Here is a 16488-nt window from a genome sequence, read left to right as displayed (position 1 = left end):
AACAATCATCGAGGTATCTACTCCAGATATCTATTTCAACCATATATATGTTATGCAGCAGGTTGTATATCATGCACTCTTCAAGGTACGCCATAAATATATCTGCACATAGGTGTTAGCCTTAAAAAAATGGCAACTTTGAATATTCAAAATGTACTGGTCCATACATATAATTACATTTTGTTTCTTCTATACCAGTCTGTTTTAATAGATATTTATGTGTATAATCTATAAGTCTACTATCAAACACATCATGTACAGGGATCTTATTTATTTATCCTATGGTTAGAATATAAAAGTCAGTACTTTTGACTGTAATATTTAGATGGTGGTGATACTCGTTGATTCACTGTTATGGGAAACCAGCCTTAGGGTTGGACCATACCATAATACTATTGGTGGATGGTATCTATAAATAGTAATGAGATTTAGGGATGTCTAATGTTTTTTCACTGATGAAGGCTACATAGCCGAAACCGGTATGATTTGTTACATTTTGCAGCATTAAATGCCTTTTTGACATCCAGACTTTAATAAAAGAAGATTTAGCTGCATATGCTGGCCTCTGGTGTTTCATGAGTTTATGGTTCGGCCGAGCATACCCTACTTGCGAAGCATTTGGTTTGTCTATAGTTCCAGAAGAGAAACATGATCGCTTGTTATAGTTCCATGACATGGAGGTTCAAGTACGTATCTCAGAGGATTCCCATTCTCTGGAACAGGTTTCACATCCATTTGAAGAAGAGCCCTTTCCTAACTCTATTCGAGTGTAACCTGGACCAGTAAATAGAAAACTGAAAATTCATACCTTGTCTGGCACCTACATCTCTAATCCTTAGCTAATATATACTAAAATAACCAATAAGACACATTAGAGAATTGGCTTACTGTACATCAGTACCCTGAATGGACAATGAGCGTTCTCCAGCAAGGTATTAATATACAAGTAATGCCCACTGAAAAACAAGTCTGCCACTTCACTGCAGCATATCAAGCCAATGTGGAGCTCGGGCAGCGAAAACTGAATGTTTATATTCTCAACCTTCTACTAATTAAATGTTTTCACTAGAGTAGTTTACAATCACACTGTCTGAGAAGGTTAACCTTTTGTCTAATTCAGGTGGATGCATACACAGCAGTTCAGAAATAGAAATCTTATCCTTGATCTGACTTGCAGGGATTATTGTGTCATCTAGTTTGCAATAAGGAAATCTGTAAACAGTGTGACCCGATGGAGCATGTTGTATTGATCACATTCTGTCAAATATGACCCAGATCTGTTTGCAAAAAAAAAAAAGGTATCTAGTCAGTAATGCATGATCAGATATGAGAAAATATGAGTACAGGGCATACAGTAGATATTGCCCAAGTATACAGTTCGGCAACCAATTGGAATGCAACAAAGAGACTGAACTGACAAAAAATAGGCTTACAAATGCTAAGTGTGAGAGAGTTGTTTCCAGGAAAATTCCCTTTTCTCCAAGATATGGCGATATCAGAGGTGATATATATATATATATATACGTATATGTATATATATATATATATATATATATGTATATATATATATATATATATATAGAGATGTATCTATCCATATATGTATATATAAATATATATATATATATAGATAGATATATATCTATATATATATATATATATATATATATATATATATATATATATATATATATGGGATCCAGACACATGCTCGACTAGCATACGAATGAATCACAAAACATCGAACACACATACACAAAAGCGCTTAACATCGGCAAGCGCATCCGTGTATGTGTGCCTGTTTCGTAGATCGGACCGCAGTGCGGGTAAGGGAAAATTCCATTTTCCTCACTGTAGTGTGATCTCAGAGTGAGAATAATAAAGTCAGGGTGTGTGGGGGGCACAGCCCCCCATGTGGGAGGTGAAGGGGGGGAAGCCCCCCTGCAGAAACACAGATTTTTATTTGAACTATACATACACGGAAGCGCTTTTCGATGTTAAATGCTTTTGTGTATGTGTGTTCGATGTTTTGTGATTCGGACATATGCTAGTCGAGCATGTGTCCTAGACCCATATATATATATATATATATATATATATATATATATATATATATTCATTCAGCACATCAGGCAACAGCACCCTTCAGCACTTATTGTTCCTGTAGCAAGTACAGGTTTTCCAGCATCAGGTTGCTAGGCCAAGGCCCAATCCTCCGCAGAAGGTGCACCCCACACTTACACCTAGGGCCAATTTAGGGTATCCAGTCCACCTACTACATGTCTTTAGAATGTGGGAGGAAACTGGAGCACCTGGAGGAAACTCACACAAATGCAGGGAGGACATGCAGCCTTCACACAGAAGGACCCCAGCTGAGAATCGAACTGGAGAACCTCTTGCTGTGAGGTGACAATGTTAACCGCTACACCACTGTGCTGTCAGTAGTTATAAGTTTTGGGGATGTGGGGGTTACCCCCCCCCCATATTCGGGTGTGCTGTGCAAAAAAGAATTTTAAAGAAGAGTGATTGTCAAGATTCACTCTTCTCCAGGATTTTTGGTCTTTTTTTTGGCATGTCAGCACTCTGAGAAATGAGTGCCAACATTGCAATGGCCTTTTAATAAATAATTGCCTTTATTAACATCGTAAGAAAACAATTTGTTTACAATATGCATACATATACACCCTAGACATATGAAAAATAAACTTGGCATAAAATAAAATGATGACTGTGCATCATAATTAAAGATAAGCAACTACATCATACAATTGGACATAGAAAAATATACTTTTTAGCAATGAACATCATTATTTCGGATGACATAGAAAAATATTCTTCTTCCTAGCAAGAGCGTCTTGCTTACAGTTGCTCAAAATAGTATCAATTAATTATGTAATCTATTCCACCACAAAAAAATGAACTTGCAAAATCCTAAACTTCTTCGTGTCCTCCTTTTCTTCCAGCAGCTTCACAGATATCATAATTCTTCTTTCGGCTTTTCCCGGTTAGGGGTCGCCACAGCGGAACTCCGGTCCACTAATGATTGGCACGAGATTTTTACAGTGCCAAGGTGCCAGCTCAACGCTCAACCTTCAACGAAGGCATGCCCATTCACGCATGTCTTTCGAACGCCACTCGACCACGGGGAGGACATGCAGACTCCACACAGAAGGCGCTCTAGCCGAGAATCGAATGGTAGAACCTCTTGCTGTGAGGCGACAACGCTACCTCTGCACCACCGCGGCTACAGCCACAGATATCATAATTATATATCCCAATTCTTGAGATTCTCTTTTCAAACTACAAAAAGCACAAATCATATACTTTACAGTAGCTTAACTTTCCATAAAGTAATATTTTGGAAAACAGCCACAGTGAAGATAATATCTTTAAGTATGAATATACAATATACCAAAGCTAGACCTGCCTGCAAAAATAAAAACTCCCACCCTCAGCATGTATACAACAGGTGTGCCTGTTTTATTTTCTCATGATGATATCAATGCTCACTGTGATCATTATAACAGTGTGCCCTCAATAAACTATCATATTTATTTTAATGTAGTCTATAAGGCCCAAATTTAATTCCCTAAACATCATAGCAAACTAAGGGGACATAACCTCCTTAAGGGATTTACATCAATAAGTGATCTGTGAAATATTTGGAAACAAATAAAATCTGGTTAATTCATGCCCTCCATAAACTAGAGATCCTTCAAACTCAGTAGTGAGTTCCCCCTAGTCACTCTTGCAAAATATGAAATCTAGTCACGTATAGAATGAATACTTCAAAACATTTTTTTCAGTTATTTATGCACCCACATATGCAGCCATTGCATACATAATAATAATCTGAGAGTCCCTATCAAACTTTCCAGACAACCAGGAAGAACATACCACCAGTATGTACTTTAAATCATTGGATAGTTACCCAAACTCAGTATGGAATCCCCTCCAGAGTTGTAAGAATAGTATCATCTGGCTGATCTCTCTCTTACACTTATTATAAAACATCTACATAATCAAAGTTATAGAAGTGAAAGAGATAATCTCATAGCAGTTAAATAGTACAAGTAACATCATCAAGCTCTGCTCGGTCATGGCCTATAGAATGAGAATCTCTCTTTAAATTAACTCTCAGCCCTTTACACTGTTCAGTTGCACATCTAGTTGGAAGCCATACTTAATATTTTCAATTCCATTATTCCATGCAAGAAATCAAACTTTAAGCTAAGAATTCAGACACAAAGTAACTCTTTTACTAGCTATACCCAGGTTACCACATCCATATTTCTACTCACCTGCATACGTCCTAACCCCAAGAAACCCAATCAGTTGATGTCTTTTAACACATTAAATTTCTTTTATTTTATTAAAGTTAATTCTCAAAGTCTCTGAGAGTCAGAATCCTATGAAAAGCAACAATCTTGAATCAAAGTTGTTTTCAGTCATATTGCCTAAGTTCTCAATTTTGTACCCCTCTCCAAATTTAAATTTATAATCTGCTGTGATGACCCACCACTAGACCAGTAATCAAGGAGCCTCAATCCTCACCACTGGCACAAGTGGGGGTGTATACTGGGAGGCTAACAGGTACAGTACACACAGTATTTCCAGATGTAGTTATCTGGATCGAGTGTAATTTCCCTTAAGAGCACACAGAGACCACAGTCAGTCAGGAGCTGGTTTCTCCCTCTTTATCCAGATCTCCAATAAGATTCCCACTAGCACAACTATAGATTTGAGATCTCAGCTGAGTGGCCAAGCCAAAACCTCCAGCACCCTCTCTGTTCAACCAGTGCTTCATGTCCCTGCCCAAGTAGCTGACACACACATTTGAGGTTTAATTTACACACACACACACACACACACACACACACACACACATACACACACACACACACACACACACACACACACACACACCTGGGAAAGGCTGGCACAGGTTTACTAGCTATGCCATCTTTTGCCCAGACTATACGGTAATTACAGCTGCCACCAGCCAACTTCCTATTTAAGACCCTTAACAAAGGATGTCCATTCTTACTGTGTAATATCAATATTAATACGAATGGTAGTTTGACCAAAAGCAAGGCTATTAGGAGAGGTCCACACAGAGTCACCAAATAAATATGCAAGTACTCTCAAAATTTAAATATCTCTAGACAGATCAGCCAGAATAAAAGGTTTAAAAAATTTAATAATAAAAGAATGAGAAAGTACTCAGTAAATATTCACAGTGACATCAAAGTTCAAAACCACAAGACATATTTAAAACAACATCGCAGGACAGTCTCAAATAAAGAAAAATATCTAAACTAAGTGTTGCTATAGTCCTGACTGTATCTAAGAGAATTACTATACCCTAGTTAATTTACTTCAGAGCAAGGCAGATGTGGTGAATGGATCTTCTAGTTGCTGTTGTGAGGTCAAAGACAGAATACAGAGTGCTGTGTCTCTCTCTCTCTCTAAGAGACCTCTCAAATTAATATCTCAAATATTACTGCTGGGATAGCTTGCAGAATGACATAATTTCTTGTTCTGACTCTACCCAAGATGAAACCCCCACTGCCGGAAGCTACATAGACCTCAGATCTTTGGCAGATGCTGGAAGTCATAAAACAATTACATCCCTCAAGATTTCAAGCCTAGTAATTATTTCACCTTAAAGACAATACAGAAAACTCCTTAGTACAGAAATTCTGTCTCTTGCTGCCATAAAGTTATTTAATTTCAGCTATTTTTCTTAAAACCTCCTATATTCCAGTTTCCACTATTAAAATGTATACATTTAAACAGTTACAATAGTGCATGTACATTTCTGTTCTTTTCCAGTAGGGGGCACTGTGGATCCATTTTAAACACGAGCATTTTGTAAATCCTTTCCAACACGTCTGTACAAACAAGTTTGATATACACATAACACACAGGTTGAATACAGTTGCAACACAAGCATCTTACACAAATCATTTCAATATTCACCAATGACATATAATTATTTACAATTAAATAATTATTTACAATTTTAATTATTTATTTACAGGCCAACACAGAAGGACTGTGGCTGACCAAGTTCGCAGATGACTGCAAACTGGGTGCCATTATCAACTCTCCAGCCGACACAAGCATCCTCCAAAAGGGCCTCATAGAAACAGACAACTGGTGCCAGAGCCATGGCCTCAAGCTAAACGCCAAAAAGTGTATAGTCATCCCCTTTGGCAAAAACAAAGTGCCCACAAATTACCACATAGGTGGTAATCCATTAAGTACAGAAGAAGTCATTAGGGACCTGGTGACCCAAGTTGATAGCAATCTCTCATTTGACAACCATGTGGCAAAAGTGGTTAGAAAAACATTTTATATAGCCCACCTAATCATGAAGGGATTCACATCTAGATCAGGGGAGGTCATCATACCTCTTTACTCATCCCTCATCAGGCCCATAATTGAGTACAATGCCCCTTTTGGGATGTACCTTACCAGACACCTGCAGCAACTGGAAAGACCCCAAAAGTACCTCACCAAGAGGATCAAAGGGCTCAAACAGATGCCATATGCTGCCCGGTTAAAGAAACTCCAGCTCTACTCAGTGGCATACCACCTGCTCAGAGGCGATCTGTGCCTTACGTATAAAGCCATGTCCAACCCAGAATTAATGGACATGCTGCACCTCAGAAAATCCAAATCCCATCGAGCTATGGCTCGAGAGAATTGAACCTCAGCACTGAAATAAATAGGACATGCTGGAGGGACAGATTCATAACCCAGAGGCTCCCTTCACTCTGGAATAAAATCCCAGTCCAGGTTAGGCAGAGTCCCACATTGACTCTCTTCAAGAGGAATCTTGATGAGTGGATGGGAGATCGTAGGTTTACCCCGGCTATCACTTCTGTGTCACTGTTAGACAGAGGCACAGTATACTAACCTCAAAAAATGCATAGCAAAATTAATTTAAAATGGGTGGCGAAAGCCAAACACACTCTGGCTAGGCTTATAAATGTCCTAGGGCAGATATCCTAGTATGAACCTATGAACCTATGAACCTATGAACAAAATTCCAGATAGCTGTCCTGGCAGTATCTCCTTTCATGACACTTCTTCCCCCCTTGAAGATTCAAGCTAGTTTTTCAAGTGACCCTTGAGAAACGTTGCTTGAGAGGGATGAGCCTATCTGGGAATACATTACCTCATTCCCTATCTTGAGATTCCAGCTGCCTTGGCATTGCTGACCCCACTACAGTGCTGTACTGTCCTATCATATGCCTGCAACCCTAGGTTCCACCATAGTAACTTGGGATTTTGATGTCTGGCTGCTGTAGACATAATTCCTCCTCAGACTCCTCCTGCCTCCTGCTGCAAATACTTAGCACCAGGGCCTCCTTATCATGGTAAGGTTTCATCATGTTAACATAGTATGGTTTGTGACACTGCCTTTTGCCTAGCAGTTATACCATGTAGTTAACATCACTGGCTTTCCTTACCACTTTGAATGGTCTCTCCCAAGCTGCCTGCAGCTTATTTTGTCTGACAGGAATGACAACCATAAGCTGCTGCCCTACAGCATACTCTCTAGCTTGAGCATGCCTGTCATACCAGAGCTTTTTGTGCTGTTGAGTTTCTGCCAGGTTCTCCTGGGCCAAGCCCATGAGTTTCCTGAGCTTTGTCCTGAGATTTAGGACATATACCACAAGAGACTCCTTGTGGGATTCACAATCACCCTCCCACCCTTCAAAAATAAAATCTAGAGGTCCCCTCACCCTATGCCCATACAGCAACTCTCTGTAAGCAAACAACAGATGGGGTAAATATTTGTCCCATTCCCTCTTAAACTGGTCTGCAAATGCCTGTAGCATGGTCTTTAGTGCAGAGTTTAACCTCTCCACAGACTATTAGTCTGGGGGTGGTAGGGCATGTTTTTTAGATGCTTCACCCCACATTGCTTCCACAGACAAGCCAGAAGGTCTGACATGAAATTGGAACCTCTGTCAGTCAGTATTTCTTTTGGGAAACTTACCTTGCTGAAAATCTCTAACAAAGCATTTGTCACCTTTTCTATTTTTTTATTTTTATTTATTTTATTTAACATTTGTTAACTTGGAAAGTCTGACTTGGATCAAAGCCAATTTCCAGTGGAGGCCCAAGGAGAAAAACTCCAGATGCATGTCTTTATAATGTGGGAGGAAGCAGGAGCACCCAGAGGAAACCCACACAAATGTAGGGAGAACATGCAGACTCCACAAAGAAGGCACACCAGCTGAGAATCAAACCAGAGAACCACTTGCTGTGAGGCAACAATGCTACTGCTGTACCACTGCCTTAATGCACCCTCTCTGTCCAACCAGTGCTTCGTGTACCTGTCCAAACAGCTGACACACACTCATTGAGGTTTAGTTTACACACACACACACACACACACACACACACACACACACACACACACACACACACACACACCCCTGGGAAAGGCTGGCACAGGTTTACTAGCTATGCCCTCTTTTGCCTAGACTATATGGTAGTTATCACTGCCACCAGCCAACTCCTTATCAGTTACTTTAAGGCCCTTAACAAAGGATGTCCAATCTTACTGTGTAATATTAATATTAATACAAATGGTAGTTTGATCAAGAGCAAGGTTATTAGGAGAGGACCACACAGTGTCACCAAATAAATATGCAAGTACTCTCATAACTTAAATATCTCTAGACAGATCAGTCACAATAAAAGCTTTAAATATATTTAATAATAAATATTCAGTATATATTCGCAGTGACATCAGTGTTCAAATCCACCGGAAGTATTACTTGTGGGATAGCTTTCCGAATTACATCATTCTTGTCATCTGACTCTGTCCCAGGTGAAACCCCCACTGCTGGAAACTAGCAGTATTTAGCATCTACCTGTGAAAATACATAGACCTCAGATCTTTGACAGATGTTTCTCCCTCGTGACCAAATCACACCAACCGTGGGTAAATCCAGCATTACCCACACCCAGGCGTGAGTTATTGCTATATTACTAGTAAAGCTTTTTAGATTGTAAAATCATTATCTGTAGCAAAAACAAATGCAAAAACTACAATTAATGAAGAATGATTTAAAATCTTGGTCACTATCTTTCACTTTACAAAACAAGCAAAAGTGATTATCAATAGTTTTGCTCACCCTTCTCACAGAACATGTTGGAATTGCATGGGAAAATAAATATTTCCTTTACAATTTCTGACTAGTCTACTTGTTTGAATCATCGGCCTGAATGGAACCTAAGCACTGCTGAGATCACATGGAAGTCAGCAATGCAGGCATGATACTGAATGCTGAAATTTCAGAAGAGCAGAAACAAAAGTGCATAATACAAGTTATGTTGTGCAGTCCTTTTGTGATCATATATAATTTCATTACATTTCTGCACTGCAGGTTATGTGGATAACTTTTATGTTGTTGCAGTAACAGCAAATGTCTATTTCTCAAAATGCAGTGTTAGCAATACAATTATACTAGTATCACTGTGAGAGAGCAGCAGGAAGAAGCTCATAAATCCCCTTAACTGGGTGTCAGAACATAACTGTACCTTCATACTCTGTTAGCAAGTTATACGCAATACTTACAACATATATTCAATTTTACACTTTGCAGTAATATTCATTGCTGTATAAAACTCATGACATTTGTTTTCTAATGTACTACAGCAATTAATTCCCTTTAAATGAAAAGTAACTTAATGCTTGTAATGGACCATTAACAGCTCTTATAACAAACTATTCATCAGTTTAACCACAGAAGCCCACTTTAATTCCTACCAGGTTAAAATGGAAGCAGGAAGAATCATTTACATGCAGCCCTTTTTATCAGTATACATATATATATTAAGGTTAATTGCATTAAGAAAGAATCTATTTGCATCTCTTAAGCTATAAAATAAATGCTAAAACTTATTCAAAATGGAACAAGGCATGTTACAGAACAATAAAAACAGCAATATTAAACAGTAAGCTGTGGATTTAGAAACACCATCCATAAGATGAACATTAAGTATGTGCATATTTATCAATGATGGGGGGTTTGAAAAAGAGTTGATTTACTACATACCATTTTCTGTGCATTTTCATCTGTGATATTTGTGTTGTACTCCCATGATGCCAGTGAGCTTTGATACAAGAGTTTTTGGGCTTCTACATCATACTCCGCAAGGAAGGCTTCTGCTTTTTCCTCAGTTGTCTGGGAATTGACAGAAATAAAAGACAAAGACAAAAGGAGCCACGGGGCAAGGAAGGTCATTTTGTCTGAGCTGAAAGGCACTCAACTCAAGATCTGCACTCTGAGAGGGCCTATTAATAAGCTCCTGTATCTTTGTTCTTTGAACACAGCTATCACATGTAACATAAAACTCCCTGACTGGTGATAAATAGAATGATACTTTGTTCTATAACATTTTGCAATTATCAATTGTCCATTGATTTATTTCTGTTATATCTCAGCATTTGATGACTTTTTTTGTCTAATAAGTTAAAAAACAACAAACGTATGTCTGCAATGCAGTTACTAACAAAAGAAAGAAACTGTAAACAACTTTTTATCTTTACATTACAAAGATCATCCATCTTTTTACAAGGAGTCACTATCAGTAAGGTTGTAAAACAGATGTTAATATTCATTGTCAAGAGAAGCATACAGCTGCAACTGCTCCAGTGTCATGAAATAAGGTGAGGAAGCTCAACCACAAACAGGCTGACTTCTCAGTGCCGCATGCACCCTGAGAAGGAACTCGGAATCTGCAACTATTTTCCATTTATACGGACAAGTTACTAGCAATAATCGAGAAATTATATAAAGATTCAAAAGGTGCATCATACTTGAGACCTGACACTTCCAAGGATGTTAGTATGTTAATTACGAAAGCTAATTAATTACTACAGACTGATGACTTAATGAAATACAGCTACAAAAGTAAAAATGACCAAAATTAGGCTGTCAATATATGTATAGATATAAATTATGTATTCAAATAAATGTGTGTATGTATATATATATATATATATATATATATATATATATATATATATATATATATATATATTAAATAACGTATCTCCCAAACCGAAGACCAACAACTTTATATATAACAACAAAACCCAGATGGATGAGTGCAATAGTCCAAACTTCCACAAAACCGCAAATCAGTCCAATTCAAAATGTTTAATGGTGAAAAATAAAAACGTTAGCGCTATCGCGGTTTCCCCGCTTCATCAGACGTTACAACTTAATAGCACATCAAATCAAACATATATAGTGATAAAAATTTTTAAAAAACGTCACATCCCATCAAGTTATTTATATGTATTACATAATTTCCTATATGTTTAGGCATAACAATGCTCCCGATACCAGCATAAATATAAATTATATAATCATTATGCAACTTTAAAACTTGATCATCTCTAACTGATGGAAAAATTATTTCATAAAAGCGGATGTCAACGATAATATAATTATTAAACACATTAAAATACATTAAAATGCATATGAGCAAATAATTCGCAATTCACATCCCTACAATGTAAGGAAACCAAAATCCCTATGTCAATAATAACATGTGATTACTGCTATACATCATAAATATAAGCTAAAGGAGATATGACATCTCTGTTATGAACACATCTATTCCTACACTACATGGCATCAAAGACATAATGTAATCCTATATGAGGATACAAAGATATAATGATAATAACAACAATATATGCTATTAATTCAAAGATGTAGAAAATCAATTTCATGTTACATAAAGTGACAATGCAGCTATCTAACTGATCTTGCCTTCAAAGCTGGCTTAAGTGGCACAAAATCATTAAGCCCCCTGCCACGATGAGCCGCTAACCTAAGAATCCATTCTGCCTCAGATAACTCCGTGAGATTCACCCTGTCACCACCTCTCAAACTGTGATGTTGCACATGTAATACTTGAAATAGAAAACTATGCTCATTGTTGTTGAGCATGTGCTTAGCTAGTGCACTGCATGGATCAGATCTAGTGTAGCAATAATAATGGTCCCTGATCCGTTCACGCAGGGACCTATTAGTTTTGCCCACATAGAAGGCAAAACAAATTTTACAATAAGCCACATATACTAAATCCCGTGTGTTACAATCTGCACTGCACCTTAGCTCCCATAATCTACCGTCATTGGGGTTCCTGAAGAATCTCGACGTGTCTATTCTATCACATTGTAAACACGAACCACATTTTTTAGTGCCATATTCGGCTTTGGATGTCTTTATCCTGTTATCTATGCATAAATTAGGAAAACATAACTGCTGTTTCAAGTTTTTCAAATTACTATAGACATATCTGGGACAATTCCCAACAATTTTGTGTGTATTTATGTCTGCTACCAAAATATTCCAGTTGTTGAATAAAACTTCTTGGACTGGTCGTAAATTATCAGCAAAAGGAAGAACGATAGGTATCTGTTCCCTAGAGGTAGTTTCATCTTTATTTCTATTCTCCATCCTTGCAGCAGAATAGTATGGTTTGCCTCTATTGATCCTAAGCTTAACTGCCTCATTGCATGCTGTATTTAATGCATCTAACTCATACCCTCTACTGAGGAAATTCTCTTTCAATATTCCAAGCTCATGGTGAAACTTGTTATCATCAGAGCATAAACGTGATAGCCTCAAGGCTTGTCCCTTGACTATGTTTGTAAATGTTCTTGAATGATGCATGCTGTCCATGGACAAGTAAGACGCTTTATAGCAATCCTTCCTATAGATGGTAGTATTAAATTTACCCATTTCCTTATATATGGTCACATCTAAGAAATCAATGGTACTGTTGGAATAATTCATTGTAAATTTCAAAAATCCATCAAGCCCATTGATGTAAGACAGAAAGGATTCCAATTCTATAACAGAGCCATGCCATAGGAGAAAGAGGTCATCGACAAATCGTCTGTAAAAGACAACATGGGGACATGTCAATATGACCTCCTTCTCCCATACAGCCAAAACAAGGTTGGCGTATGAATTAGCGCAGCTCGTGCCCATAGCAACACCTACAGATTGTCTAAATACTTTGTCAAGGAAAATAAAATATTGCACTCATCCATCTGGGTTTTGTTGTTATATATAAAGTTGTTGGTCTTTGGTTTGGGAGATACGTTATTTAATATCTTGCTTCTGAGATGGATGTGATGCCTGAGTTGACATCGTCGGAATTGAGAACTGAAAGAACGGATATGGGCACTATCGGCTCTTTGTGCAACGTTTTGAAAGATATTGTGAATCCGTTGCTCAACATGGATGGAGTGGAACAGAATGATTTCAGTTTTGAACCTATTGATGTGGACAGTGAAATATGTATCAAACAGACGAAAAGGGACTTGGAGAATAATCTGTTTAGATACAAGCGTTTGCAATGCCAACGACATCACATGGAGGCAAGTCTGCATTTAAAGGTCATTCCTAGGGGTCTAAGGATACTAAATATGCCAACGTACGGCAATATGTATCCTGACCTACTAGCGCACTGGCAAAAGATCAATCTACAAGCCAGCATGTCGTATATGCAGCTTTTGGTTGATTACTTTAAACCAAAGGAACAAGAACTTTTGGATAACCTAATGGAACAACAAAACAAATTAATGGAATTGATGGGTGAAAGCATGACTGATTTGTTTTTGCAGGAAGTCATTGACAGAGTAACACGTTATGGCAATAATTTACTTTTACAAAAAAGAAAGAAGCTAAACAGGGATAAACGTGATTTTGAATCTAATCACGTGTTTGTATGGCCGAGGATAGCAACTACACTCAATAATACGAAGACTCAGAGTCGTGGAGACATAACACAGTGCCCTGTGGTCAATGAGAATGTAGCAGCTGCAAATATTGCTTTGATTAATAGCATGGAAGTGAACGTCAATGAAGGGAAATCGATTGCCATTGAAGAACATGAGGGGGACAATGCCTGTGCTATGAGCAGGACTGATGGAGCTAATGTGGCATTATTGAGTCCTAAATCTGTTACTTCTTTATATTTTACACCCACTGAGGAGCAAGCTGCTGTAGTCCAACCAGTGCAAGCAGGTATACCGAAAGTGGGCACAGTTGTCAGATGGAAAATTCAGCTTGAGAAACTTAAATTAGGTGACCAAGAGGATTTTCCAATAGTTCCGTTACCCATACGAATGGGAAGGAAAAGGTCCATAAATCAGGACACGGAGATGGGGGCCAAACGTATGGACAACAGGTCGGACAGGCAGAACCCGATACACAAACAGAAAATATATCCAGGTCGTTGATTTGGAACATCTCGTGTTATGAGTTGAATGAAGAAGAAACATCGCTTTTGGAAAGAGGCCTATCGTATATACCGAACAAGAAAGCAGGTATCAATGACTATTTACTAGCGATTAGACTTTTTGCTAGGAACGTTAATTTAAAGTTAATGTTTAATGAAGTTGATAGAGCTGTTGAGCTACCATTTAGATGGAAGAGCAACATCAATCCAAGACTTTTGCCCAATTTGGAACTGTTTGTGAAGGCCGTTGAGAATGATCTATATCGAGGCCTGAGTTCTGATTCCCATGACTCTTTCTATAATATTAAACAATCGCAACATGATGCACTTGCATCTTTGAAGAACAACAGTGACATTATCATACGGCCCGCTGATAAAGGCGGGCTAATTGTTGTGTTGAATAGGGAATTCTATATTCATTCCCTATTTTCTATGCTTAATACTGATTCTTATGAATCCAGCACCTTAGATGCAATAGAACTTTGTTGCCTTAATATATATAAGACTCTGTGTGATTGCCTATCCTTGGGAATTTTGACTAGAGACATCTTTGATTATTTTCAGGTAGAATACCCTATTATACCCCGGATTAATGGACTGCCTAAAATACATAAGCATGCGAGCACCCCCCCCCCTTTAGACCCATAGTGGCAGGGGAAGGATGGGTGACTCAACCCATATCTATTTATTTAGATCAGAAACTGAAGCTGATATTGAAACATTATGACTATATTCTGAGGGACACTGGACATTTTTTAGTAGATCTGTATGCATTTGTTGAAGGTTTAGTGAACGTTGATGATCTATGTCTGGTGACTATGGACGTCACATCACTTTTCACATGCATACCAAATGATATTGGCATTGATTGGGTTAGAAAACTGATGTATGAGTTTTTTACTGATGTTGAGGCAGATTTATTGGCCCTTCTTTTAGAAATAGTCCTTGAAAATGATTATTTTATTTTCCTTGACAAACTATTTAGACAATCTGTAGGTGTTGCTATGGGCACGAGCTGCGCTAATTCATACGCCAACCTTGTTTTGGCTGTATGGGAGAAGGAGGTCATATTGACATGTCCTCATGTTGTCTTTTACAGACGATTTGTCGATGACCTCTTTCTCTTATGGCGTGGCTCTGTTATAGAATTGGAATCCTTTCTGTCTTACATCAATGGGCTTGATGGATTTTTGAAATTTACAATGAATTATTCCAACAGTACCATTGATTTCTTAGATGTGACCATATATAAGGAAATGGGTAAATTTAAAACTACCATATATAGGAAGGATTGCTATAAAGTGTCTTTCTTGTCCATGGACAGCATGCATCATTCAAGAACATTTACAAACATAGTCAAGGGACAAGCCTTGAGGCTATCACGTTTATGCTCTGATGATAACAAGTTTCACCATGAGCTTGGAATATTGAAAGAGAATTTCCTCAGTAGAGGGTATGAGTTAGATACATTAAATACAGCATGCAATGAGGCAGTTAAGCTTAGGATCAATAGAGGCAAACCATACTATTCTGCTGCAAGGATGGAGAATAGAAATAAAGATGAAACTACCTCTAGGGAACAGATACCTATCGTTCTTCCTTTTGCTGATAATTTACGACCAGTCCAAGAAGTTTTATTCAACAACTGGAATATTTTGGTAGCAGACATAAATACACACAAAATTGTTGGGAATTGTCCCAGATATGTCTATAGTAATTTGAAAAACTTGAAACAGCAGTTATGTTTTCCTAATTTATGCATAGATAACAGGATAAAGACATCCAAAGCCGAATATGGCACTAAAAAATGTGGTTCGTGTTTACAATGTGATAGAATAGACACGTCGAGATACTTCAGGAACACCAATGACGGTAGATTATGGGAGCTGAGGTGCAGTGCAGATTGTAACACACGGGATTTAGTATATGTGGCTTATTGTAAAATTTGTTTTGCCTTCTATGTGGGCAAAACTAATAGGTCCCTGCGTGAACGGATCAGGGACCATTATTATTGCTACACTAGATCTGATCCATGCAGTGCACTAGCTAAGCACATGCTCAACAACAATGAGCATAGTTTTCTATTTCAAGTATTACATGTGCAACATCACAGTTTGAGAGGTGGTGACAGGGTGAATCTCACGGAGTTATCTGAGGCAGAATGGATTCTTAGGTTAGCAGCTCATCGTG

General features: G+C 38.0%; 1 protein-coding gene across 1 annotated transcript in view; it reads right to left on the bottom strand.

Moving 5' to 3' along the window:
• ACE2 (angiotensin converting enzyme 2) overlaps window positions 1–10274 on the bottom strand; it is a 366082-nt gene extending 355808 nt beyond the window's left edge. Inside the window, exon 1 of the mRNA XM_044072791.1 lies at window positions 10086–10274. Within this exon, the coding sequence (XP_043928726.1) occupies window positions 10086–10274 (189 nt within the window). The remainder of the gene's footprint in view (window positions 1–10085) is intronic.
• Between the last annotated feature and the right edge of the window lie 6214 nt (window positions 10275–16488).

The sequence above is a fragment of the Protopterus annectens genome, chromosome 5.part1 (genome assembly GCF_019279795.1).
Source record: "Protopterus annectens isolate FY-2018-M chromosome 5.part1, PAN1.0, whole genome shotgun sequence".
Taxonomy (NCBI): domain Eukaryota; kingdom Metazoa; phylum Chordata; order Ceratodontiformes; family Protopteridae; genus Protopterus; species Protopterus annectens.
This window is presented reverse-complemented; position numbering and strand designations above follow the sequence as displayed.